The sequence below is a fragment of the Polypterus senegalus genome, chromosome 7, assembly GCF_016835505.1.
Source record: "Polypterus senegalus isolate Bchr_013 chromosome 7, ASM1683550v1, whole genome shotgun sequence".
NCBI classification, from domain to species: domain Eukaryota; kingdom Metazoa; phylum Chordata; class Cladistia; order Polypteriformes; family Polypteridae; genus Polypterus; species Polypterus senegalus.
In genome coordinates this window covers 101,884,639-101,911,013 of record NC_053160.1, presented here as the reverse complement: position 1 = coordinate 101,911,013, position 26,375 = coordinate 101,884,639, and the positions used below count along the sequence as shown (strand labels likewise).

At 38.0% G+C, this 26,375-nt stretch overlaps 1 protein-coding gene across 3 annotated transcripts in view; it reads right to left on the bottom strand.

The window, feature by feature from the left end:
- The window catches only part of kiaa1328 (KIAA1328 ortholog), a 348,340-nt gene that overhangs the window by 281,360 nt on the left and 40,605 nt on the right, over positions 1-26,375 (bottom strand). For all 3 annotated transcript variants that reach the window (XM_039759112.1, XM_039759111.1, XM_039759113.1), the window contains one exon: positions 14,017-14,132. In XM_039759112.1, the coding sequence (XP_039615046.1) occupies positions 14,017-14,132 (116 nt within the window). The remainder of the gene's footprint in view (positions 1-14,016; positions 14,133-26,375) is intronic.

Sequence of the window (26,375 nt, the reverse complement as noted above, 5' to 3'; positions counted from 1 at the left end):
TTCTGAAGGAACAGTCTGTTAAGAATGTTTTGGAGGCAACAAGAGTGTCAGATAGAATGATGCTTATGAAACTGGAAATTGAAGGTGTGATGATGAATGTTCTTCGTGCACATGCTCCATGACATGAGTATGCGATGGATCACAAAGGAGATTTCTGGAGTGAATTGGATGAAGTGATGGACAGTGTACCCAAGGGACAGACAGTATTGATTGGAGAGGATTTCAATGGACATGTTGATGAAGGGAAAAGAGGAGATGAGGAGGTAATGGATGGGTACGGTGTGAAGCAGAGTAATGAAAAAGGACAAAGGATAGTGGATTTTGTGAAAAGGAAGGACATGGCTATGGGGAATATGTATTTTAAGAAAACAGAGGAACATAGGGTAATGTACAAGAGTGAAGGAAGATGCACACAGGAAGTCTACATCCTATGCAGAAGGGTCAATTTGAAAGAGATTGAAAACTGCAAATTGGTGGCAGGGGAAAGTGTAGTTAGGCAGCATAGGATGGTGGTCTGTAGGATGTCGTTAGAGATCAAGAGGAGGAGGATAAGGTGGAAATTGAAAAAGGAAGACTGCAAGGTTGAGTTCAGGGAGGAGGTAAGACAGGCACTGGGTGACAGTGAAGAATTACCAGACAGCTGTGCAACTACAGCAGTAGTAGTAAGGGTGACAGCAAGAAGGGTGCTTGGCGTGACATCTGGATAGAGGAAGGAGGAAAAGGAAATCTGGTGGTGGAATGGGGAAGTACAGGAGAGTATACAGAGGAAGAGGTTGCTGAAGAAGAAGTAGGATAGTCATAGAGATGCAAGAAGTAGACACGAGTACAAGGAGATAACAAACTGAGTTTTACACCCTTGAAAGAGAGCATTTAAGCAACAACAAGGTGAATAACACACCAATCAAAGCTGGGTCACTAAATGCTAAAAAGACACAACCCAATTTACTTTCAATGATGGGAAGTATTTGCAAGAATAGACAGAATGTTGTCACACACGTGTGAATAGGAGGCAGCTAAAAGGGCTTAGAGAGAACTGATTATACATCTGCCCGGGGGGGGGACGGGGTACGCTGACGCTCTTTCTGAGTTCCCTACAGGTCTTTCCCGGGAAAGGAGCCACCACCTCGAAGCGGGACACATCACTTCCGGTCCCGGCCCAGAGGAAGACAGCACTTCCGGCCCTGGCCCCCGAGGACGACATCACTTCCGGCCCCGGCCCCCGAGGACGACAACACTTCCGCCCACTGTCCAATAAAGCCTCCTGCCTTTGCTCTGGGAGGCAGTTCTGTTTTGGACTCTGTCGTGTAAACTTGCCTTACATGAATCAATTGGTTTTGCAGCCAGGGAACAGCATTAAACGGGTGGCTGCCCCAAACCTTGCCATGCCTCAAGTCTCTTCTTATTACAATGTTTTTACATTAGGTAATTGGGGCCTGTCAACCATTAGAGGAACCCAAAAGACAGACAACGATAGGATCACATGTAAGACAAGAAATATCAAACATTTTAAAATTTAATAATGAATATGTAGGTATACATATTAAGGATAAGTGAACATATTTAACTGTTTACTGATATTTAGAGATTTCAAGTCCTTGTTTGTTTATTAAATACCTTTTAGTTTCATTATGGTAAACGAGTAACAAAGTAGTCATTTGTGACTAACAAACAGGCCTGAGCTTGCATTTCATATGCAACAGAGAGGGGGGTTCCTTCCCAATGTACCAACAAACAGGAGGATTTTATAGGCATGAGGGGAAACTTTAGAATTGGGTTTATAAAAAAAAAAAATGATATAATCATTATGGACTACCTGGTTTATCTTACTAAATTTATCCTTATGAGATTTTCTCTCCTGTAACAGGAAAATAAATCATGATCTTAATATTTATCATCAATGTTAAAATCAATACTGTTAAAACTACATACACTCAAATGAGTTCAAAGTTTTAAATATGCATTCTGAAGTGTTTTCAGGAATTAAGTATGGAGTTTCAGCAGCCTCGATACTTGCAGGTCCCCGAGATTATGCATTTCTATTAACACATTGTATGTTATATGATAGAACGATAAAGAATGATCTGCTAATGTGGAAATTTTGAATCACTAACTAAATAATTTTATTCTGCAATAATGTCTAGATGGACATGTGCCCTACCTGGAATTAAATTCAGAGAAAAAAAACTTTTTTCTAATTAGCACAATAAAATCTTTGATTTGACACTAATGTGACTAGTATTCATTTAATGTGCATAATATTTAATCTTTCTCTTGTCATCTCATTTTGGTCACATTTCTCACCTATGGCTCATTGAAAATAGTTGCCTTTTAAGATTGAAAACTTCCACCAGGAATACCAAAAATCTCCACCACAATTTCACAAAGAATACCAATAAATTTAAAAGTATTAGAACTAACAGATTTTTTGCTGACTCCAATCCCAATATATTAATTCAAAAAAATAAAATAAAGTAGAACTGTGTGAAGTCAGCATCACTAATGTGACATTCTCTTTTGTGAGGTGACTCCCTATGGTCTGTTCATTGTGCTACTTTGTGAGGGTCAGGCTAAGATTATTAGATCTAGGGATGTCACAAAACATACGGGGGTGTGATTTATTGCCACATTTATCCCATTTTGGAATTAATTCAGACACTGCGTGTTTTGAGAGCGAAATAACATCAACAATCAGACAGGCATCAGGGCTTTAGATTGAACTGGTTGATGATTTCATCACAATCTAGATTTTCAGCAAAATCATGCAACAAAGCACTAACATTAAGGAAAATATCCACATGGCAGTTGTCAAGCATCTCCAAAAGAGATGACAATTTTTGCTGTCTTGTTTCCACTTTTCTGTTGGACAAAGGTATTCTGCATCCTGGATAAGTATTCCATATAGCTAAACAAGGCTTTTTGAAAAAAACTTATATTTCTGTTTTGTTTTGCCATGTCAGAAATAATCCCTCAAAATAATAATCTCTTGGTATAACATCACCCCATTTATTTATTTATTGAAAATTTAGTAAACCAATGGGATTTGACATAGCACTTTGAAATCGAAGGAAAGATAAAATAATAAACACTCAATCAATACCAAATTTAATGTACATTTCATATACAATGAACTGATTGGCTGGGCCTATGGCCAGGCTCATCCTTCCCTATGCCACTGTCAGCCACACACTAAAATTCAAGCTTGCATTGTATTTTGATATTTATGAATGCAATACAAGTTTGCTTAAGTGATAACTGGGTAGCTACTTGATGGATATAAAAGTATGTTAAAGCTCTTATTACAGTTAGTGTTTATATGTTTTATACTGTATTACAGAAAAAGGCAAAATATTGTTCACTTCAATAAAAGGAGGTACTTTAAAAAAAACTAATGAATAGTATTTGTTTTGCCATGGTATCAAAAGGTATAGTGTATAGTACATTTTCACTTATTATTAGTATTATTATTATACTTCTTGTTTTGCCCCAGTTTAAGAACTATGAAATAAATAAAACACTATCATTAAAAATATGAGGAATACACTAATATTAAGGTTAAAAAATGACATTCATTTAAAAATAAATATCAGTTTAAAAATAATTTTCATAACTAGATATGTAGTTTTTGAAAATAAAAAAATAGAATATTGCAGGTGCATGTTCCCTCTTTAGGTGTGAGGTTATGAATAAGGAATCTCTAGGTAATGCCTTACTGAAAAATACTAGTACAGACCAAATACATTTTCATCTTTTTAAGGAAATTTCAGATCAACTTTAATTTATTTTTACACAACACAATTCATTTTTTTAGTTCTATGCTGTACACACCACCACAAATTCAGCCTTAGTTAAAAAATATTCTATACGCATGTTACCATCCAGAAACATTGCACTAGGCTTTATGTTCACACTTTTCTAGAGAGATGATGCAGTTTAAGGAGACTAGTTTGTCAGCAGATTCATTATGATTAAATTTAGCACTATATAAGGAATTAACAATTTTGCCACATATAACAATATTCAGATAATTTAAATACAAACCAAATAACCTTTCTAATGTTTACTATTGGGAAGCAGTCCTAAATATATGAATTTCATATTCACATTTTGCTTATTTTTATATATCTGTTACCAAGCATCTAGTAACATAAAACTTTAAAGTACAATGCCACAAGCAGCCAAAGAAAAAAAAGGAGAAATGGTACTTTTGTTGACATTGTCTTAAGAAAAATAGATAAAAAGATTTTTACTTAGCAGCATTAAAAAAATAATTAAATGTTGGGTAGCAGTGCCCTCCACAGGCTAAATCAAGACACAGAAGGAAGTTCAAATTTAAAAGGATACATAAAGAAAATGTTTAATATGTAAAAAAAAATGTACTTGCTATCAGTGGGCATTTTAACAATAATGACAAAAAAGGCTTCCTACACAAAAAAGCATATTCCAAATATAGGGTCACACAGACCAGAGCCTAGCATTCTAGTGAAGTAAGGAAACTACATAACACTGGTTATCACAAGGTGTATATAAGCATGCCTATAAATACATTTTCTCACACCAGACCAATTCAGGGTAACCAATTAACCAAATATACACATCTTTCAGGAAACCAGAATACCCAAAGAATGAAATAAAAAATGCAAATGATATGCTAGTCCAAAACAGGAATCACATCCAAATCACCGGAGGAACATCCCAGTAGCTCCTGACAAAGGTCAGTCTTTATTAAAACCATATTTTTTTTGTCCAGAACTGATTTCCAATTCAGTTTACAGGGATTGGAATTTTTCAATTGGGTTAGGGAAACCTGGTGTAAATCTGTTCCTCCAATACGATGTGTGAAAATGAGTTAGTCACAAAAACATCTCTGTGCTCCAATTGTAAAAAATATATAAAAGAAAAATTGTAATGTAGCCTTATTCTGTAGTGTACTGTGGATAACAGCATTAGCCCAATGCTTAAAAATAAATACATAAAATAACTCAGTTTCTTGCTGTTCCCATGATACTGAGTAGGATCTAACACCCCTTACTCAATCATTCAGTACACCTGGAGAACAGGAATGCCCTTTGCTTGTCAATCCAAGTTATTTTAGTAGCTGAATAAAAACAAATGCATTCATTTAAAACTGAATTTTGTAGCAGCACGTGAGAGTAAAAGAAATGACACAGAATAAACTGTACTTTTTATTTTCTTAGCATATTTCTGTCATCCATTAATCATAAAAAAGACCAGTGCATTCAATATTAACTTTCCTATATATGCACTCCTACATGCTCCTATACAGGCTAGCCATTTTATAAAAGCGGTTTCGTAGGAGTATAATATGGAATTTACTATATACATTAATGAGAAAAATAAACATTCAAAACAAAAAATATAAGCCAAAACAGATATCCTCCCAAATCATGCGAGAAGCCTATAATTGCAACTTGGTTGCAGTGACCCAAAACATTTTCTTTTTCAGTTTAGTTCTACTCATCTGGTAGCATGTAATGTGCTTTACTGCAGAATACAACTTGAAAGGGTAGATATTCAACTGTTATAGAGAGACTGAAAAATAGCTTGCACAGTAACAAAAAAGGAGAGCTGGCTTGAGGTTTCTAGGACACCAACTGACCAAAAGCCAGATTTGAGCAATCTTGGTTACCATAACTGTATTTTAAGTAGTGTAGTCAAATCTGAAACTGAATATTTAAAGTATTCTAGATAAAATGTGTAAACTATAATACATTTTCTGGTGAAAGTTGTTTTTTAATCTATACATTAACTTAACTCCACAGTCATAGGTGGGTCAATAAATAGGGTGCAAGCTCAGCCAAACTTAGTTATTTGCTTGCTCTGTCTTGCTACTGCTGAAAGTATATGAACTACTTGTTACTGGTGAAATGGCTAATGCAACAATACATTCACACTTTTCTAAGACTGGTGTTTTGTTAAGAATAGACATAAAATTTTCAGATCTTCTGTCTTATACTTCTTCAAGCTGAAGAAACTTTTCTTAAAGTTTTCCTTTTGGACATCAATTTTTTGCACAGGGAAGCAACTAAATCCAATATGGCTATAACAGTAAGTGTTCTTTAATTAATCTATAGCTTTAGAAAAGTAGAACAGTCTTCATTTACCTTATCTGGAATTTCTATCAGCACTAAATTCAGAGTGCCATAAAATCAGCAAGACGAACATGCAAAATGAGAATTCAGTAATGACTTTTATAGTGTTATAAATGCAGTAAGGGCCCCATTTCATGAGTCATTATAGGCAGAATAATTTTGTCAATTAACCTTGCCCATTATTTCCCTAATCTCTCTCTCAACAGTTTGTAATCATTATAAGTTGATTCACTTTTGTTATACACACCCAACACGTAAGGAGCATCAGCAGTATAGCTCTGGGTTTTTGTTGTTACTGTCGAAAGGAAGGGCACTTAAGAAATCAATATGCCAAGCTTCAGGGAAAGAAAATCGCTCAATTAAATTACAATGTGGCATGTTTATTGAGCAGACCTGTTCCAGCAACAATTATTAGTCCCCTGAGAATTGTCCATTGTGGAAAAGGAATTCATGTGGACAGCTTTCATGCTGCTGAATATTTCATTGATTTAATGGAGGCTAGGAATTAGAAACTAGAATGAGTCATCTGCATAAGTACTATAGGCGCTCCATCATTTGTTTGGAATGGATGACTAAACCTTTGACATACATGCACATCTGTACATATATAAATATATAAAGATGCTAGAAATGTCTAACATTTAAGCAGTATTTTCTTTAAAACATGATCAAATTAAACCCCAATTAAAAAATGAGTGCTCAGAAAAATAAACAAATATATAGATTTTAGTATATTCTATTTAGATTTTTTTTAAATAGAAGGGCAGTGTACTTGTGGAGTGTGTAAGATTTCTTTGTGCAAGCATTAGTTTTCTTCTGGTTATTCCATATTTCATTCCACATCCAATGTGCATGACAATTCAACATGCAACTCTAAACTGGGACAGTGCGAGGAGGACTACGTCACAGAAAACTGTCAGAATACACTTATAAGCCACAATATTAAAACCAGCATCAGAATAAGTGAATAACATTGATTACATTGATACAATGGCACCTGTCAAAGGGTGGGATATATTAGGAAGCGAGCGGACGGTTCTTCAAACCAATGTGTTACAAGTAGAAAAAATGGGCAAGCATGATCTGAGCAACTTTGACATGGCCAAATTGTGATATCTAGATACCTGGGTCAAAGCATTTCCAAAATGGCAGCTTTATTTTAATAACTTAAGCACTTATACACCTATCCCTTGCTATATGTGTGTGTTGTGAACTCATCTGCTGGCTCATGCCTCAGGTAAATTACCGGTGGTAGCAGGTTCAAGAGGCTCCCCAGAATTACCTCATAGCGTGGGGCTGAACCACACCATCACACACTGCCGCACTTGAAAAATTGTTCAGGAATGGTGTTAGAAACATGAAAAAGAATTCAAGGTGCTAATTTGGCCTCCAAATTCCCCAGACATCTATCTGTTCAAGCATCTACGGGATGTGCTGGAAAAATAACTCCAAGCCTTGAAGGGACCACTTCACAAAATTCTGGACTTAAATGATCTGCTGATAACATCTTGGTGCCAGATACTATAGGACAGATTCAAAGATCTTGTAGAGTCAATGCCTTGAAGAGTCAAAAGTTTTAATCTTGTGGCTTATACAGTGGGGAAAATAAGTATTGAAGGTGTCAATGGTTTTCCCAGTAAATATATTTCTAATGGAGCTATTGACATGACATTTTCACCAGATGTCGGTAACAACCCAAGTATTCCACAAATACAAAGAAATCAAAACAAACAAGTCCATAAATTAAGTTATGTGTAATAAAGTGGAATGACACATGGAATAAGTATTAAACATGTTTACTGAAATTTATTTAATACTTAGTAGAAAAGCCTTTGTCAGTAATGACAGCTTCAAGATGCCACCTTTATGGAGAAACTAGTCGCATGCATTGCTCAGCTGTGATTTTGGCCCATCCTTCAACATAAACCGTCTTCAAATCTTGAAGGTTCCGGGGGCATCTTCTATGAACTCTGATCTTCAGGTCTTTTCATAGATTTTCAAATGGATTCAAGTTGGGAGATTGGCTGGGCCATTCTAGCAGCCTTATTTTTTTTTTCCTCTGAAACCAATTGAGAGTTTCCTTGGATGTGTGTTTGGGATCATTGTCTTGCTGAAATGTCCACCCTCATTTCATCTTCAGCATCCTCGTAGATGGCAGCAGATTCTTATCAAGAATGTCCTGGTACATTTCTCCATTCATTCTTTTCTTTCTAAGTCTGCCAGTATTTTGGGTGTTATTGGGGTGCCATTTCTCCTCCAAACATGGTGTGTGCAATGATATCCAAAGAGTTCAATTTTGGTCTCATCTGACCAGACTATATTCTGGCTTGTCCAAATATTGTGCAGCAAACTTTAAACGAGCTTCAACATGCTTTTTCTTTAGCAGTAGAGTCTTATGCGGTGAGCGTGCATTGAGATCATGGCAATTGAGTGTATTACTTATTGTTTTCTTTGAAACAACTGTACCTGCTAATTCCAGGTCTTTCTGAAGCTCTCCATGAGTGGTCCTTGGCTCTTGGACAACTCTTCTGATTATTCTTTTGATTCATCTGTCAGAAAACGAGGAGCAGCTGGTCGTGGCCAGATTATACAGTGGTGTGAAAAACTATTTGCCCCCTTCCTGATTTCTTATTCTTTTGCATGTTTGTCACAAAAAATGTTTCTGATCATCAAACACATTTAACCATTAGTCAAATATAACACAAGTAAACACAAAATGCAGTTTTTAAATGATGGTTTTTATTATTTAGGAAGAAAAAAATCCAAACCTACATGGCTCTGTGTGAAAAAGTAATTGCCCCCTTGTTAAAAAAATAACCTAACTGTGGTGTATCACACCTGAGTTCAATTTCCGTAGCCACCCCCAGGCCTGATTACTGCCACACCTGTTTCAATCAAGAAATCACTTAAATAGGAGCTGCCTGACACAGAGAAGTAGACCAAAAGCACCTCAAAAGCTAGACATCATGCCAAGATCCAAAGAAATTCAGGAACAAATGAGAACAGAAGTAATTGAGATCTATCAGTCGGGCAAAGGTTAAAAAGCCATTTCTAAAGCTTTGGGACTCCAGCGAACCACAGTGAGAGCCATTATCCACAAATGGCAAAAACATGGAACAGTGGTGAACCTTCCCAGGAGTGGCCGGCCGGCCAAAATTACCCCAAGAGCGCAGAGACGACTCATCCGAGAGGTCACAAAAGACCCCAGGACAATCTCTAAAGAACTGCAGGCCTCACTTGCCTTAATTAAGGTCAGTGTTCACGACTCCACCATAAGAAAGAGACTGGGCAAAAACAGCCTGCATGGCAGATTTCCAAGACGCAAACCACTGTTAAGCAAAAAGAACATTAGGGCTCGTCTCAGTTTTGCTAAGAAACATCTCAATGATTGCCACGACTTTTGGGAAAATACCTTGTGGACTGATGAGACAAAAGTTGAACTTTTTGGAAGGTAAATGTCCCGTTACATCTGGTGTAAAAGGAACACAGCATTTTAGAAAAAGAACATCATACCAACAGTAAAATATGGTGGTGGTAGTGTGATGGTCTGGGGTTGTTTTGCTGCTTCAGGACCTGGAAGGCTTGCTGTGATAGATGGAACCATGAATTCTACTGTCTACCAAAAAATCCTGAAGGAGAATGTCCGGCCATCTGTTCGTAAACTCAAGCTGAAGCGGTCTTGGGTGCTGCAACAGGACAATGACCCAAAACACACCAGCAAATCCACCTCTGAATGGCTGAAGAAAAACAAAATGAAGACTTTGGAGTGACCTAGTCAAAGTCCTGACCTGAATCCAATTGAGATGCTATGGCATGACCTTAAAAAGGCAGTTCTTGCAAGAAAACCCTCAAATAAAGCTGAATTACAACAATTCTGCAAAGATGAGTGGGCCAAAATTCCTCCAGAGCGCTGTAAAAGACTCATTGCAAGTTATCGCAAACGCTTGATTGCAGTTATTGCTGCTAAGGGTGGCCCAACCAGTTATTAGGTTCAGGGGGCAATTACTTTTTCACACAGAGCCATGTAGGTTTGGATTTTTTTCTTCCTAAATAATAAAAACCATCATTTAAAAACTGCATTTTGTGTTTACTTGTGTTATATTTGACTAATGGTTAAATGTGTTTGATGATCAGAAACATTTTGTGTGACAAACATGCAAAAGAATATAAAATCAGGAAGGGGGCAAATAGTTTTTCACACCACTGTAGTGAAATGATGTTCTTTCCACTTCCGGATTATGACCCCAACGGTGCTCACTGGATCATTCAGAAGTTCAGAAATATATCTGTAACCAATGATATCAGTATGTTTTGCAACAATAAGGTTGCAAAGGTCTTGAGAGAGCTCTATGCTTTTAGCCATCATGAGATGCTTCTTGTGTGACACCTTGGTAATGAGAAACCTTTTTAAAGCCCATCAACTAGAACTAAACCAGCTGATGTTAATTTGCACTGATAGGGGCAGGATTACTTTATAAATAGTGACAGATTTCAGCTGCTTTCTTGGCTTTCCATGCCTTTTTGCACCTCCTTTTGTTCATGTGTTCAATACTTATTCCCTGTGTCATTCCACTTTATTACAAAATAACTTAGTTTATGCTATTAATTGTTTTAATTTCTTTGTATGTGTGGATTACTTGGGTTATTGCCAACATCTGGTGTAAATTTCATGTCAATAGCCCCCTTCCAAATACATTTACTGAGAAAAACGTTTACATGTTCAATACTCATTTTCCCAGCTGTAAGCATATATATATATGTTACATACCTGTATTAATTGCTCTACTTGACTAATTACTATTTACATTTCCATCATTCCTTTACTGCCATATTTACAGATGGGTATAGAAAAGAATTACCCACTTCGAAATATTCCCATTTTTTTTGCTTTACAGCCTTAAATAAAAACACACACACGAAATATTTCTTCCCATCTTTACATACTCAATGTAACCTATAACATCCAAGTGAAAGATATCACAGCTACAGTTCAGAAAAATTATAAAAAATCAAAAACAAGACATACTGAGATTAATAAAGGATCATCCCCCACTGTCAATATTTTGTTGAACTACCTTTTACTTAAAGGACAGCTTTGAGTCTGTTGGGATATTTCTCTACCAGCTTTGGACAGCCTTGAGTCTGTTGGGATATTTCTCTATCAGTTTTGCACATCTAGACTGAGCAATATTTGCCCACTCTTCTTTACAGAACTGTTCAAGTTTGGTCAAGTTGGATGGAGCGTTGGTCGACTGCTATCTTCAAATCTTTCCACAGATTTTCAATGGGATTTAGGTCTGGGCTCTGACTGGGCCAAACAAGGACAATCACTTTTATCTCCTTCAGTCACTGCGTGGTCAATTTTGCTGTGTGCTTCGGGTCGTTGTCGTCTTGAAAGGTGAACATTCTGCCCATCTTCAACTTTCTGGCAGAGGGTAGCAGGTTTTCCTCAAGATTTGATGAAACTTTGCCCCATCCATTTTTCCTTCTACCCTAACGAGAGCCCAAGGCTGTAGATATGTTGTGTTATGGATGGTGAGCTGCATTAAAATTCAGCCAGGTGTACTGTTTGGTGTTGAGGCCAAATAGTTTGATTTTGGTCTTATCTGACCATAAGACCTTTTTCCACTTGGCATCAGAATCTTCAAGATACACTCTGGCAAACCTTAAATGAGCCATAAGGTTGCCTTTCTTGAGAAGTGGCTTTTTCCTTGCAACCCTCCCGAACTAGGCGGATCACTTGTGAAATTGTTGTCACATGCACACAATGACCACTCTTTGCCATAAAATCCTGTAACTCCTTTAAAGTGGCCATTGGCCTCCTGATAGCCTCTCTTACCAGTTTCCTCCTTGCTCTTCCATCCAGTTTGGATGGACAGCCGGATCCAGGGAGGGTCCTAGTAGTACCAAACACTTGTCACTTCTTTATTATGGACTTTACTGTGCTCCTTGGGATTGATAAAGCCTTTAAGATTTTTTTGTATCCATCTCTTGCCTTATGTCTGTCCACAACTCTATCCCTGAGATATTTTGAAAGTGGCTTGCCACCCATAGTCAATTGTACTATCAAGCAAGGGATTGCTACAGGAACAGCTGTTTTTATGCTTCACTAATCACACTGATTACAACTGATCACAGGTGGAAGCCAGTAGCCATGGTCTGCAATGGAAATGGTGGTTACTTACACCTGATTGAGTTTACAAATATTGTTCAGGAGGGGGGTGAGCCTTTATTAATCTCAGTTTTTCTTGTTATTTATTTTTTTAAATTCTTCTAAACTGTAGCTGTGATATCTTTCACTTGGATGTTATAGACTGCATTGAATAAGTAAAGCAGGAAAAATATTGATTTGTGTGTTTTCATTTAAGGCTGTAAAGCAAAAAAAATGGGAATATTTCAAAGGTGGTGATTCTTTCCTCTACCCACTGTACATTCTTGTATATATGTTTATCATCATTTTATTTTTTGTAGTTTTGAATATTTTTGCACTGTTGTGACTTTTTATTTATATGTTTATATTTTTTTATCTTTAGTTTTCTTTATCTGTGTTCACATGTTTTATTGGATTTTGATTATAAAACTTGACTCATTTATTTCAATATATTGTTTTCTTGTTTTCCAGGAAGACTAACAATCAGCAACCAAATCAAGAATGGGAACTAAACACATAGTGAAAAAGCATGCAAGAATCAAAAAACCAGAGAATCTAAGAATTAAATGCACAGTTTCAAGGCAAAGGGGTTGTTTAAGAATCTGACAGCAAGGATAAGTATGCAACTTTATCCTTAACAACTTTTAAACCCATCGAAGAATTGGTTAGCAGCCATGACCACCAAGGACACACCTATATAGACACTAACCCGGCCATGGTAAACAGGATGCAAAATGGTGCCCACCCAATATGGAAGCAAAGATAGCAAAATTAATATAATAAAATCAAAAATAAATTGAAATCACCAAAATTAAGGACAGATTTGTAGCCCACAGCTCTAAGAACCTCTACTTAGAGTGCAAGATCATCCCAAATAACTGATGGAAACAGACAAAAATGACAAAGTCAATGCAAAAGGAGCTCTTAACACAATAAATGCACAATTTACTAAACCTCATTTAAGTGGACTATGGACGAAACTTCTTGATCTGATCTTTGAACATGAAAAAATACTATACTTTTGCCACATAAACTATTATTTGTTAAATCACAAATAAGTTAAAAGAAATATGTCTGCTTTATTCACTGAAAAATACTTGAAACACAAGGTTTGGAGAAGAATGTATAAATGTCAAATCCCATTAAATAACAAAACATGTCATGTAGCTAACCTAGTTTCTCATTTAAATCAATTTAAATCTGTGGGTTAATTTTTAGAAATTACAGAGCAATCAAGAACATAAGAACAGTGATTACACGTCATATTTTACATATTAAGAATCTCCTTTAATTTTTACCACATGTAAATATCACAATTTTCTCTGATTCACTACATGACTGGAATTTGCTGAAGGGCTATGGCACAAGACAGAGAAAAAAAAACAGTAAAGGATATTGGGCAAAGAGGAAAGGTTTCCTTTAACTGCAACTAATATTTTTATTATAAAAGGAGTTAAGAAGAATGAAAATGTGTAAGTTAAACTAAACTATCAACTTTGCTATTGTTAAATGAAGACTTTCAATTTGAATGCATTATTGGGATATCTTAAATTTTAATTTAGGCAAATGCTGCCCATTACTAATACGGAAACAATCACAAAAAGTATTTTCTACAAAACTGATAGCTATCAGGGCTGATAACAGATTTCAGGACTGACACTAAAGGTTGATCATATCAATTACATGTGTACTGTTGTATCTATTGTTCACCCACTTGCCAAGCTTTAAAGAAAAAACTTTACTTGGAAAGGATATCTTCCCTTTCATGTTCAATTAGCTCGTTCTGCTTCTCCAACTGCTGTATTCTCTTTTCAAATGACTCTTGTTCCACTTTGAAACGTTCCACACTCTCTTCTTTTTCTTCGCTCAGTCTACATGCAACAAGAGAGGAAAATTAATTTCTACATGTTTTCAAGAGGCACAGTTAAGAACAGGGGTTAATCATTTTCATGTTTTCAGCTGTGTTTTAACCTCTAGGGCTGCCATCGGTCAGTTTATTTGGAATAAATTAACTCTCTCACTTATTAAATTTCTTATTGTACAACTTCCTATTACAAACTTTTCATATCAATATTAATACCAGTAACAGTATGGGGAAAATTAATCTTAAACTATTCATCCATCCATCTGCCACACCCATTTATCAAGAGCAGGGTTGCAGGGCAGCTGGGATTCATATATAATTTTAACAAGATCACTGAAGAAGTTTGACTAAACAACTAAGGAACTTAGCTGGGAGCTGCTTGTCTGTAAGTTGAATAAATTGTTACTTAAGACAGCTGGCTCAGAAGTATTAAACTCAAAGACTAACAGACACAGGAACTAGTCAAAGTAATATGTCACAGCATTTGTTAAATTTTATGGTTGTATAATGAAGGTTATAAAATATTGTTTGTCAAAACAAAATCCAGAATAATAAGAAAGAAATGGAACATACATCACATTAGCAAAACAACACTACAAAATACTAATACGACACTCATTTTCCTTTCACTGTGTAAATTAACTCTTAAGGTTTGCCTAACAATTATGCTAATATTAGCACCAGTATCCGGTGTTGCCCAAGTATGTAATTTTAAGGTAGAATTTTTGTGACGGGTATTCATGGCCATTACCCAGATGCAGCTGTTTTCAAATAAGCACATGCTATAGCAGAGGTGAACTCAGATTCTACATCTGAAGAAGCGTCCACACATACATAAGAATTACGCAGCTGCACGAGGTGAAAAGGCGAAAGATGGCACCATTTGGAAATCATGTATATGTTACTTACTGTATATAAAAGCCAGATTGAATGTAATTTACCTATAATTATTTATTTATCTTCCTACAGCGTAAAGTCACAAGTAAACTGGAGAGCTTCTTCTGTTTGATCGACATCAAACAAAGTTCATGCTGTCTGAAGTGACTTTAGCTGCAGGTGGAAGCTCCTGTTGCACCCTACGTAAGTGTGTTTGATCCGATTCGGGAAATGAATCCAGTTGCCCCATGGGAGAAAGACTTTCCGAGACTAAGGTCATAAAGCTTAAGAAACGGTTTCTGTACTCTTACGTGTGTGAATCAGTACGTGCTTCTTAAACGGGCTTTCTCTTACGCTGACAGAGACACAAAATAAGTTACATTCATGATGTTACAACTCTCACAGCAATTTAAAAACTAAGATGTATACTTAATATTTTCATGATGATAGGAATTAAAGCATTTATAAAACATTGGGGCATGTTGGAGCAGTGGTAGTGACAAGCTGGCACCCCTTCCAGAGATTGTTCCTGCCTCCCGCAAGATGCTTGTTGTTCGTTGCGACCCTCAATAAAATAATTTATTGCAGCAGTACTGTCTCTGTCAAACGTTATAATCACTCCCAAGGATTCCTGTCCTTCCTTTTCTTTCTCCAAATAACCAGTCACTACACAATTAGCGGCTGCACGGTGGCGCAGTGGGTAGCACTGCTGCCTCGCAGTTAGGAGACCCGGGTTCGCTTCCGGGTCCTACCTGTGTGGAGTTTGCATGTTACAAACGCAGCCCCCTGAGGCACTGGAGACTTTAACCATGTAACGCTGGACAAAACATTACCTGCCTTCTCCCAGTATGTGGATTGTGACACTCGGGGAAACAGGACTATCGACCTACTGTATGCAAACGTTAAAGACGCATACAGCGCCACCCCACTGCCTGCGCTTGGGAAAGCAGATCATAACCTGGCTCTGCTTCAGCCTCAATACAAACCAAGAGTGAGGGCGCTACCTACAACTACACGCTCATTCAGGAAGTGGTCCCCTGAGGCAGAGCAGGCTCTGAGAGACTGCTTTGGAACTACAGACTGGGATATATTGCTTGGGTCACATAGTGAGAACATTGAAGAGGCTGTTGAATGCACAACTGATTACATCAACTTCTGTATGGACATTGTAGTTCCAGTAAGAACAGTACGCTGCTATGCTAACAACAAGCCATGGATTACAAGTGACATCAAAGGCCTTTTGAACCAGAAGAAAAGGGCTTTTAAAGGTGGTGATCAGCATGAGCTCAAGCGTGCAGAAGGAACTCGAGTCCAGCTCAGGGCGGCGAAAGAGCAGTACAGGAGAAAGCTGGAGCAGAAGTTGCAGAACAACAGCATGAAGGAAGTGTGGGATGGGATGAAGATTATCACTGGCTGCAGCTCGAAGCGGGGTGCCGCCATCGAGACAGACGTGGAGAGAGCAAACCAAACGAACAACTTCTTTAATAGGTTTGATCACTAACCCACTCTCACCTCGAGTACTGCATCCTCCAACCATCCTTCTGCTGATACCAGCATAGGTGAGACATCCCCACCCACAATTACAGCAGCCCATGTGAGCAGAGAGCTGAAAAGACTTTGTGCCAGCAAAGCAGTGGGTCCAGATGGTGTATCGCCACGATTGCTGAAGGCCTGTGCGTTGGAACTGGGGAGTCCTCTACAGTGCATCTTCAACCTGAGCCTGGAACAAGGGAGAGTCCCAAGGCTTTGGAAAACATCTTGTATCACTCCTGTCCCAAAGGTATCACGTCCTAGTGAGCTGAATGACTTCCAGCCTGTTGCTCTGACGTCACATCTGATGAAGACCATGGAGCGGCTGCTGCTTCACCACCTGAGGCCACATGTTGACCCTCTGCAGTTCGCATACCAGGAGAAGGTGGGAGCGGAGGATGCCATCATCTATATGCTACACCGATCCCTCTCCCACCTGGACAGAGGCAGTGGTGCTGTAAGAATTATGTTTTGGACTTCTCTAGCGCCTTCAACACCATCCAACCTCTGCTCCTTAGAGACAAGCTGACTGAGATGGGAGTAGACTCACACCTGGTGGCATGGATTGTGGACTATCTTACAGACAGACCTCAATATGTGCGTCTTGGGAACTGCAGGTCTGACATTGTGTTCAGCAATACAGGGCGCCGAGGGGACTGTACTTTCTCCGTCCTGTTCAATCTATATACATCAGACTTCCAATATGACTCGAGTCCTGCCACGTGCAAAAGTTCGCTGATGACACTGCTATTGTGGGCTGCATCAGGAGTGGGCAGGAGGAGGAGTACAGGAAGCTAATCAAAGACTTTGTTAAATGGTGCGACTCAAACCACTTACACCTTAACACCAGCAAAACCAAGGAGCTGGTGGTGGATTTTAGGAGGCCCAGGCCCCTCATGGACCCTGTGATCATCAGAGGTGACTGTGTGCAGAGGGTGCAGACCTATAAATATATGGGAGTGCAGCTGGATGACAAATTGGACTGGACTGCCAATACTGATGCTCTATGTAAGAAAGGTCAGAGCAGACTATACTTTCTGAGAAGGTTGGCATCCTTCAACATCTGCAGTAAGATGCTGCAGATGTTCTACCAGACGGTTGTGGCGAGTGCCCTCTTCTACGCGGTGGTGTGCTGGGGTGGCAGCATAAAGATGAAAGACGCCTCACGCCTGGACAAACTTGTTAAGAAGGCAGGCTCTATTGTAGGAGTAAAGTTGGACAGTTTAACATCTGTGGCAGAGCGACGGGCATTAAGCAAACTCCTGTCAATCATGAATAATCCACTGCATCCACTGAACAGTGTCATCTCCAGGCAGAGGAGTAGCTTCAGTGACAGACTTTTGTCACTGTCCTGCTCCACTGACAGACTGAGGAGATCGTTCCTCCCCCACACTATGCGACTCTTCAATTCCACCCGGGGGAGTAAATGCTAACATTACTCAGTTATTGTCTGCTTTTTATATTTTTTTCATTTTTATTACTATTTAATTTAATATTGTTTCTTTGTATCAGTATACTGCTGCTGGATTATGTGAATTTCCCCTTGGGAATAATAAAGTATCTATCTGTCTATCTATCTATCTAGAAAGTGATCAAAAGTCTCGTTTATACCCTGCGCCCTCTCAGTAAACTTGTATCTCGCGAATATCGTATTTGTCTTAGGCATGACAAACGCCAGCAGCAGCGTGTCTATGAACTTAATTTAAACTTAAGCTTTACACCTTGCTTTCCTATTTGTTTGCATAAGCACAGTCCTTCACCAGTAATTTTAACTCCCTTACAAAGTGATCAAAAGTCTCTTTTACACATTGCGTCTTCTTATTAAACTTGTATCTCACGAATATCGTATTTGTCGTAGGCATGACAAACTCCAGCGGCAGAGTGTCTATGAACTTAATTTAAACTTAAACTTTATACCTTGCTTTCCTATTGATATGTGCACAAAGGGTTGTTCAGCGTCAGAGGGTTTCCACAGTAGCTGCACAGTCCTTCACCCGCGAATATTTACCTTATATGGGCAGGCACTCAATTATGTGGGAGGCGTGATGATGCGGGACGCACCTCCGCCTCACACAGCGACCGAGCTGCAGGCTATGGCCGTATATATGGACGAAAGTAGGTTCCAGTTATGACCGTTATGCGTAGAATTTCAAAATGAAACCTGCCTAACTTTTGTAACTAAGCTGTAATGAATGAGTCTGCCAAATTTCAGCCTTCCACCTACATGGGAAGTTGGAGAATTAATGATGAGTGAGTCAGTGAGTGAGTAAGTGAGTCAGTTAGTCAGTCAGTGAGGGCTTTGCCTTTTATTAGTATAGATAAGCTAAAAACAGTGAAAATTATACAATATTAAAGTATAAGTGGCTCAGGTTGTGCAATATAATAGCTGTAATGCAAGTTTACAGTGAGGTAAATGTACTTATAAGTACAAACAGTTCTACCGGGAGCACTTGATGGATTGATTGAGTGCATTTATAGGTCTTGGTATGAAATTGTTTCTGAACCACAAGGTCCGTACAGGAAAGGCTCTGACGTGTTTGCTGAATAGGACAAGTTCCAACAGACTGTGTGCATAGCTGAGGCAGCGTGTGCTAGAAGCTGAACCCCGATAATCCTCTTTCCGATTATCTGCTGTAGAGCTACGATTCCACACTCAGATACAGTGGGTTAATACTCCGTGTGGTACACTGATAATAACAACACTAAAGCGGCTATGATATTTGGAATAGTCTGGCCATTCGGTGCACCATTATATGGTTACAGGTTGATTACAATCAGACGCCTTGAACTAAAAAACGATATGTGGTTAATTTCAGGGTATTTGATAAAGCCGCATCAAGGATGTGAATCTAAAAAATAAAGGGAAATCACACGGGAACAGTAGCACTGCTTTGACACAGGGTGTCGTCAGTTTGCAAAACTGAGCAGAGAACTTGCGTACGCTAGGGATTGACCTGGCGTGGAAATGCGCATGGCTTTCTGCCAAGTTTAGTTTTTATACATTCGCGATGCGAGCGTGGAAACGGGCGTACGCAACATTTTTGTACCTACGCACCATTTGTACAAGAGGCCCCTGGTGATTTTTTGTGTAAAGAAGCCAATTGAATGGGTTTTCACCATCAGGCGTGAGTGTAGCCATAAAAGTGATTGTCACTCTATTGCCAGGATATGTGCAAGGCTGTATGTTGAATACCAGCTCGTCCTGAATGACGAGAACACAATATTTTTTCATGTCTTTGACACAGTGCTTAGGATGAGGTATAAAATGCTTAACTACAGTTAAAGTCAAATTTTTAAAAGACTGTTTGATGTTGTGAGGTCATTAAGCTATTGCTGTACTTTAATTGTGAGTCTTATCAATTACTCTTTTATCCCAACTTGTTCTTCTGCTAAATTAGCCTCTTCAATTACCTAATTAATTACCTCAGGGTCACTCATTATCATTCAGTATGTGATGAGGCAAAGTGTCTAAAGTTAATGTGAGTGGGGAAAAAGGACAAGAAGATAATAATATGAACCAAAATTGTTGCCAGTGTCAGGCAAGGGCAAAACCAGGAAATCAAAAATACACTGAGCAACCAAAACACTGGGGCAAAACAAATATCAAAGTTAAAGAATTGATTGAAACTAAACAAACCTTGTACTTGGCCTACTTAATACTAGAGATTGTGTTTTTTTTCCAATTTATTAATTTTATTAAAAAAAAAAATAACATTGTGTACAATCAAGTAGAACTTATACAACAAATGACTTTCTGGTCAAACAAACCAGAAAACATGGAACAAAGAAAAGACAAAACCTAAAAAAACTGAAGGACGGAGAGCATGAGTAAAAAAAATATATATATATATATATATATGTGCACTTATTATAAACTTTTATTAAATCTTGTCATATCTTAAAAACATTTGTCGAACAGATCCTCTAAGCAAGAATTAGACATTTGGCGAGAGACGAAAGGAAAAATATGACGTTTTAATATTATAGCTGAATTGGACTTTGACTCATCTGACTCCAATTTTGATGAAAGTGATCTGGAGATTGAGACTAAAAATGAAAGTGAGGTATCAGCATTAGCTGATCGGTCCCCAGCTGATCATGGTGCTGAAAATGCTTGTGCAGCTAATATTCCTACAGCAATGTTTGCCAGGAAGGACTGTTACTTACAGTGACAAAAGGTTCAAACTGGATTACATTGCACGCCCCTGTAGCCAGTAGTTTTGACACCAATAAGACAGCAAAATGGCGGCCATAGCACACAGCAACATATGTTTTATGTTGATTTATGTGTGAAATAACTGCTTTGTGTGCTTTTCAGAAAACTGTGCTTTTTGGAAAAAATATTCAGCCCTCAAAGAGTTAAGCCCAGCTGGAAATTCACCAAACACAGCTGTTAGTTGGTTAGGATTGATTGTTTGATAAGTATTTAAAGATTTTTGTCCAAAATAATGTTAATCTGCTGCACTCCCAAACAAGGTTATTATAGTTTTGCCTTTTAATATTAGTTTTTATTTCTATATTTTTTCCCATCTAACTTGGAAATAGTTTAGTTTTAGTCTTCCTTCATCATGTATTTTTAGTTTTAATTTATTTTTTATTTTACAAAGACATTTCTATTTTATTTATATATTGTGGCGGTCGGCCGAGGCCCATGCCCGGCCGGGACACCTCTTCAACACTGGATCCGGGGGAGCAGCCATGGGATACACGCTGTCCCCCAGAACTCTTGGTGGCAGCCCCGCTGGGTTGCACTGGGGCCACTTTCATGGAACACCAGAGCTCATCTTGGTTGGGCTCAGTGGCCTCCGCCAGGGGGAGCTGCATAGAGCTGCATGCCTTAACGAGCCCTTCCGGGAGGAAGTGCAGCCACACCCGGAGGTGCAGCCAGAAGTGGGTCAATGAGCACCTGCGGCACTTCTGGGTGGGCTATAAGAGGAGCCTGCAGCCATTACTCAGGGTGCCAGAGTTGGAAGGAGGTGGACAAACCTGCCCTGAGAGGAGTGGAGGAGAAGAGTGTGGTGATTTGGGTGCTTTATTTGTGTTGGGACTGTGTTGTGCCTGTGGAGTTCATGGGGAAGACATGCCCCACAGGTCAAGAAAATAAAAGGTTTTGTTTGTTTTATACGTGCCTCTGGTGTGAGTCTGTGTTGGGTCAGCGCCAATAAAGCGCTAATACCACAATATATATTAGTTTCAGTTTTAGTAATTATAGTATTGTTAAAGAGCTTCTATGGAGTTTAGTTTTTGTGTCACAATGAGACAGAACTGTACACTTAACGGGTTTGGATATAATACAAGTTTTATGTTAGTGGAAGATTACTACACTACACAACACAGTTTACTATTTGGTTTTGTTTTTGTCTGATAAAAAACAAGCAAAATCAAAACCAGGAACTTAATATGAACAATTTTATTATTTTTTTATATATTTTCTATGTCATATGTGCTGAACAAATGTGAGCTGCCTGTTTGCACTATTTTCCTTTTCCTTTTTTTGCCTAGAATGGACCAATTTGTAATGAAATTTAGGTGAATTTTCAGGTGTGAGGGTTTTTTACTCTAAATGTAATGTACACAACATCTCCTGCTCCAACGACAATGTGCTTATAATGAACGCTTTGAATACTGAGCTTTGATATTTTCTACCAGCCATATTGATCTCTGATTTCATCTCAGCACAATTTATAGACAGAATTTTGCCACCTGCAGGCCTGAAAAGATATCAAAAATCAGAAAACAGAATCTATGTTCTGACAGGTGTGATCATGAATATCACAGGGGCTTAGGAAGAACAGGGCTCTTAGACTTAAATCAGTGTGTAGTCCCCACCTAGCTGTATGGAGGAAAACAAAGAAAAATAAGCATGTAGTGTCAAGGTTAGGGGCAGTGAGACTTCAATAGCCCATACATAAGAACAGTAAACCCATAATGAGCAGAGCAAGAGCAGGTAATAGGAGTATGGACAGGCACAAAATGACAGAGACAGCATTTGAGATTAGGAACAATAGATACAGTATTATCTAAACCTGTTTATCAGGGCAGGATCACAGGAAACTTGAAGCCTACCCAAGCAGGTTTGGATGCAAGGCAGGAAAAATCCCTGGTATGCAATATGTATGATATGGCTGATGTTAAGAACTAAAAGAATATGATATTTCAACCATCTATTTTGAGAGAGGGAGAAAAACATTGAAAAAAGGGAGACAAATATTTTAAAACATAATTCTGCTACTGGATTATTTTTATAATATCAGGTATTGTGAGCTGTGAATATTAACTAAAAAAGATAAATTACTAAATATAGCATAAACACAAAAACACATTAGTATGTTTAGCTTTTCAACACTTGGCAGACTCTCTTCGCCTACCTACCTATAGTTCAGTAGACATTGCCAACTGGAATTTTACAAGGTTTGTATCACTTTACTTTTAAGCAACGTTTTGAAAGCAAAAGTGATTGGTCAGTAACAATATGCTGATCTTGTATGATGACCTTGTCAGTCTCTCGATCAATGCCATTTTATTTTCAAAAAATCACCTCTCAACTTTCTTGTGTACTCAGAAATGGGGATGGATATTTGAGGAATAAACCACAAGACAATGTTTATATTATATACATTAAAGAATCATCAACAACAAATCAAATCAAATTAATAATATATTGAACAATTATTATAAAAGTAAAGTTGAATAAATCTGACTCTGCAGCTGCGTGAATAAAAAAAATAATCAAGAATGTGTTCAGGTAAAGTACCACTTCTGGTTGATAGATCTGGCCCAAAAGTTAATTCAGATCTGCAATTCTGGTGTAACAACCACATGCCAAATTTCATCCATCTATCTAGTTGCGATTTTGAGTTATCGTGATTACACACACACACACACACACACACACACACACACACAGCGCTCCAAAAAAAGGTATCTTTGGACTTGAGAGATCTAAAACAGCAAGATTCATCAAAATCTTGAGGTCGAATTTTTTCACGATTACTTTCTCTATACTTTGTATACTTTGTGTGCAATGTGGCTGGTGAATTGCTGTCAACAAAAAGCAGGCACCTGAGAAGTAAACTGAAACGTTACTCACTGTGAAGCTGGAGCTGGTTTGCAACACTCACATGTTTAGTCTTGTACTGGATACATTTTGGGCAATTTTAAATGAGATAAATGTGATTAATGAAAGAATTCAAGCTGAATGACTGAATGCATTGTGCATATAAAGCTAGAGTGTATTATATGCATGGCTGACTTTCACTTCTTTTCTAAGATATTAACTGAAAGATCCTTTTCCCACCGTACTATAGGATCTTTGAAAGAAAATTTCTTTGAGATGTTTTATATATTGTTGAGATGCTGTCTGAGTTTTTGAGACTGATCAGTATTTCTTCTGGAACAGAAATGGGTAGGAAGTGTGGAAAATTGAGTAGGTTTCTTTGAGCAAATTTTCAAATTTGAAAGTAGTGGAAAATTTGTGTTGATGGGAAGTTAAATTAAGAGTAATAGTTCATAAGGTGCAAAAACATCATTATACTGTTCTCCAAGTGTTTTACCGTAGATCCCGGAATATAAGCCGACTCAGTATATTAGCCGACCCCCTTCTCTACCTACTAAATTACATGTATTTGCCGATGACCGGTATTTAAGCCGACCCCCTTCTCCAAGCAAAATTTTCTAAATTTCCTTAAAAGTGTCTCTTCAGGTATATTTATCATGTTTATCAGTGAGAATTTGAGACTGCCGGCATTTTTGATGGAAACCAGGAAGTGACTGCGGAGAAGTTTGGTAAAATGAAACCTTTGTTTTGAAACTATATATGCAAATACGGTACATTGGTGGGTGGATTTCTAGAGACTCATTATAAATTTGATTAACTTAAATACGCAATACAGTGGACCCTTGACTTACGAACTTAATTCGTTCGCGAAGGCTAACCCATAATGCGTTCCGAACCTCCCACTGCAACACTTACTTAACCTTTTCATAATAAAAAAGGGTTGTTTAATGAGCATAATTTACCAAAACGCCAATTATTTTTCTAATGTACTAACCAAAAAGTTATAAAAAGTGCCTAGCCTACCAGAAGTAGGCTAGATTAAACTAGGTGCATGGTGGCGCGGATGGTCGCAGCGGCTCAGGTCTCTCCTTTTCAGTGCACTTTTTTTTTTTCCTTGTTTGTGCACGATCGGTTCGGCGAACATCTGCTACACCCGTCAGAACCTTATAGACATCAGTGTCGAGTGTTTTTCATCACACACACGACATCCCAGACAACATAGCGAGACCAGCGGGCTCTCTGTGGATTGTTGTCGGTTCTAGGAGACGACACAGACGGAGGAGGGAAAGAAAGCAGAAGCGGGGCTGCAGATCTGGCGTTATGCTAAGGCTAAAAAAACAACCATACAAGCCCTATACAGAACTTTTTTTCTGCACTGAAGGAGCTGCTTTTAATCTCATTGTAGATGTGTATAGTGACAATAAAAGGCATTCTATTCTAGAAACAACAATTTCATACTGTACTTACCATTTAATTTGACATCTTTGGGCTGCAGGAAGGGAGGAGGAAGAGAATGAAACGGAAGGTGGTTATTGTTTAGAAGGAGCCTCCTTATGTAAATCTTTTCTTTGTAAAATTGTCGAGACGGTGGATTTCGACATGCTGTACATATTAGCGAGATCGGTCACACGAACAGCACTCTCATATTTCCACACAATTTCCATCTTCGTTTCGATTGTGATCGCTTTCTTTACCTTCTCTTCCTTCCTTAGCAATTATGTGTCTTGCTTGCATGGTCTTAATGAATTATATATAGGTAAATCACTGCAATAACCGAAATTATATCCACAAACACATGTATCTGGGCTCCGACTGACGCTACTAACGCTCTCGGTTGTTTGTTTACAATCGCGCAAGCGGATACACGTGACCGCATCCGGGTCGTAACGCAAGATGTTGGTCGTAAATCAAAACAAAATTTTTATTTTAAACTTCCCTATAATTTATTATAAATTTTATTAATAAAATCAACAACTAAAACACTTTTTTGAATAAATTTAAATAAATAAATAAAGTTACTTCTTCATCTGAAAGATGGCTCTGTGGTTTTGTCATTATTTACTTCCGTATTCATCGGCAAAACCGCCATTGCGCTGGAAATCTTGAATCTGAAACGATACTCGTTGTATAAACCGACCCCCAAACTCCAAGCCAACAATCTAGGACGAAATTCTCAGCTTATATAACAGGATCTACGGTAATTCCGTACATTTTCCAAAGATTAAATACTGCACAGGTCTCAGAGTGTTGAAAGAGGTGATTATTGTGTAGAAGAGTAACAGATAAAAGCTTCTCTGCCTTGAAGAATATCCTGCATTGTTTCCATATTCTGAATGATTGATAAACAATTTAATATTGGAATATTGATGAAAATTAGTATTTATTGGGGCACAAAACACAGTATATAAAGTAGTACAGCAAGATTTTACTTCCATTGCTGACCAGGCTGGTGTAAATTCATCAATTTCCAGGTCTTTACAGCTTGTATATTTGCCACCCAGAAGAAAAGTTATCTTTTGTAATTCTGTTAGTGAATCACATACTAATAGTAAAGGTGTTTGTGGGTCAGATATACATAGTACCAATATAATCTGCGTACAGTGATATTTACTGTTCAAGTCCTTCTCTGATAATCCCCCCATTATCTCTAATGTATTTCAAAAATGAATGACCAATGGAAACTGCAAAAAGCAATGGCGATAAGAGTACACTTTTGTGAAGTACCATTTTCTAGTTTGACTTCATGTTGTTAATACAGCTGAGGTGTCTGGACCAGTATAAAGTAAT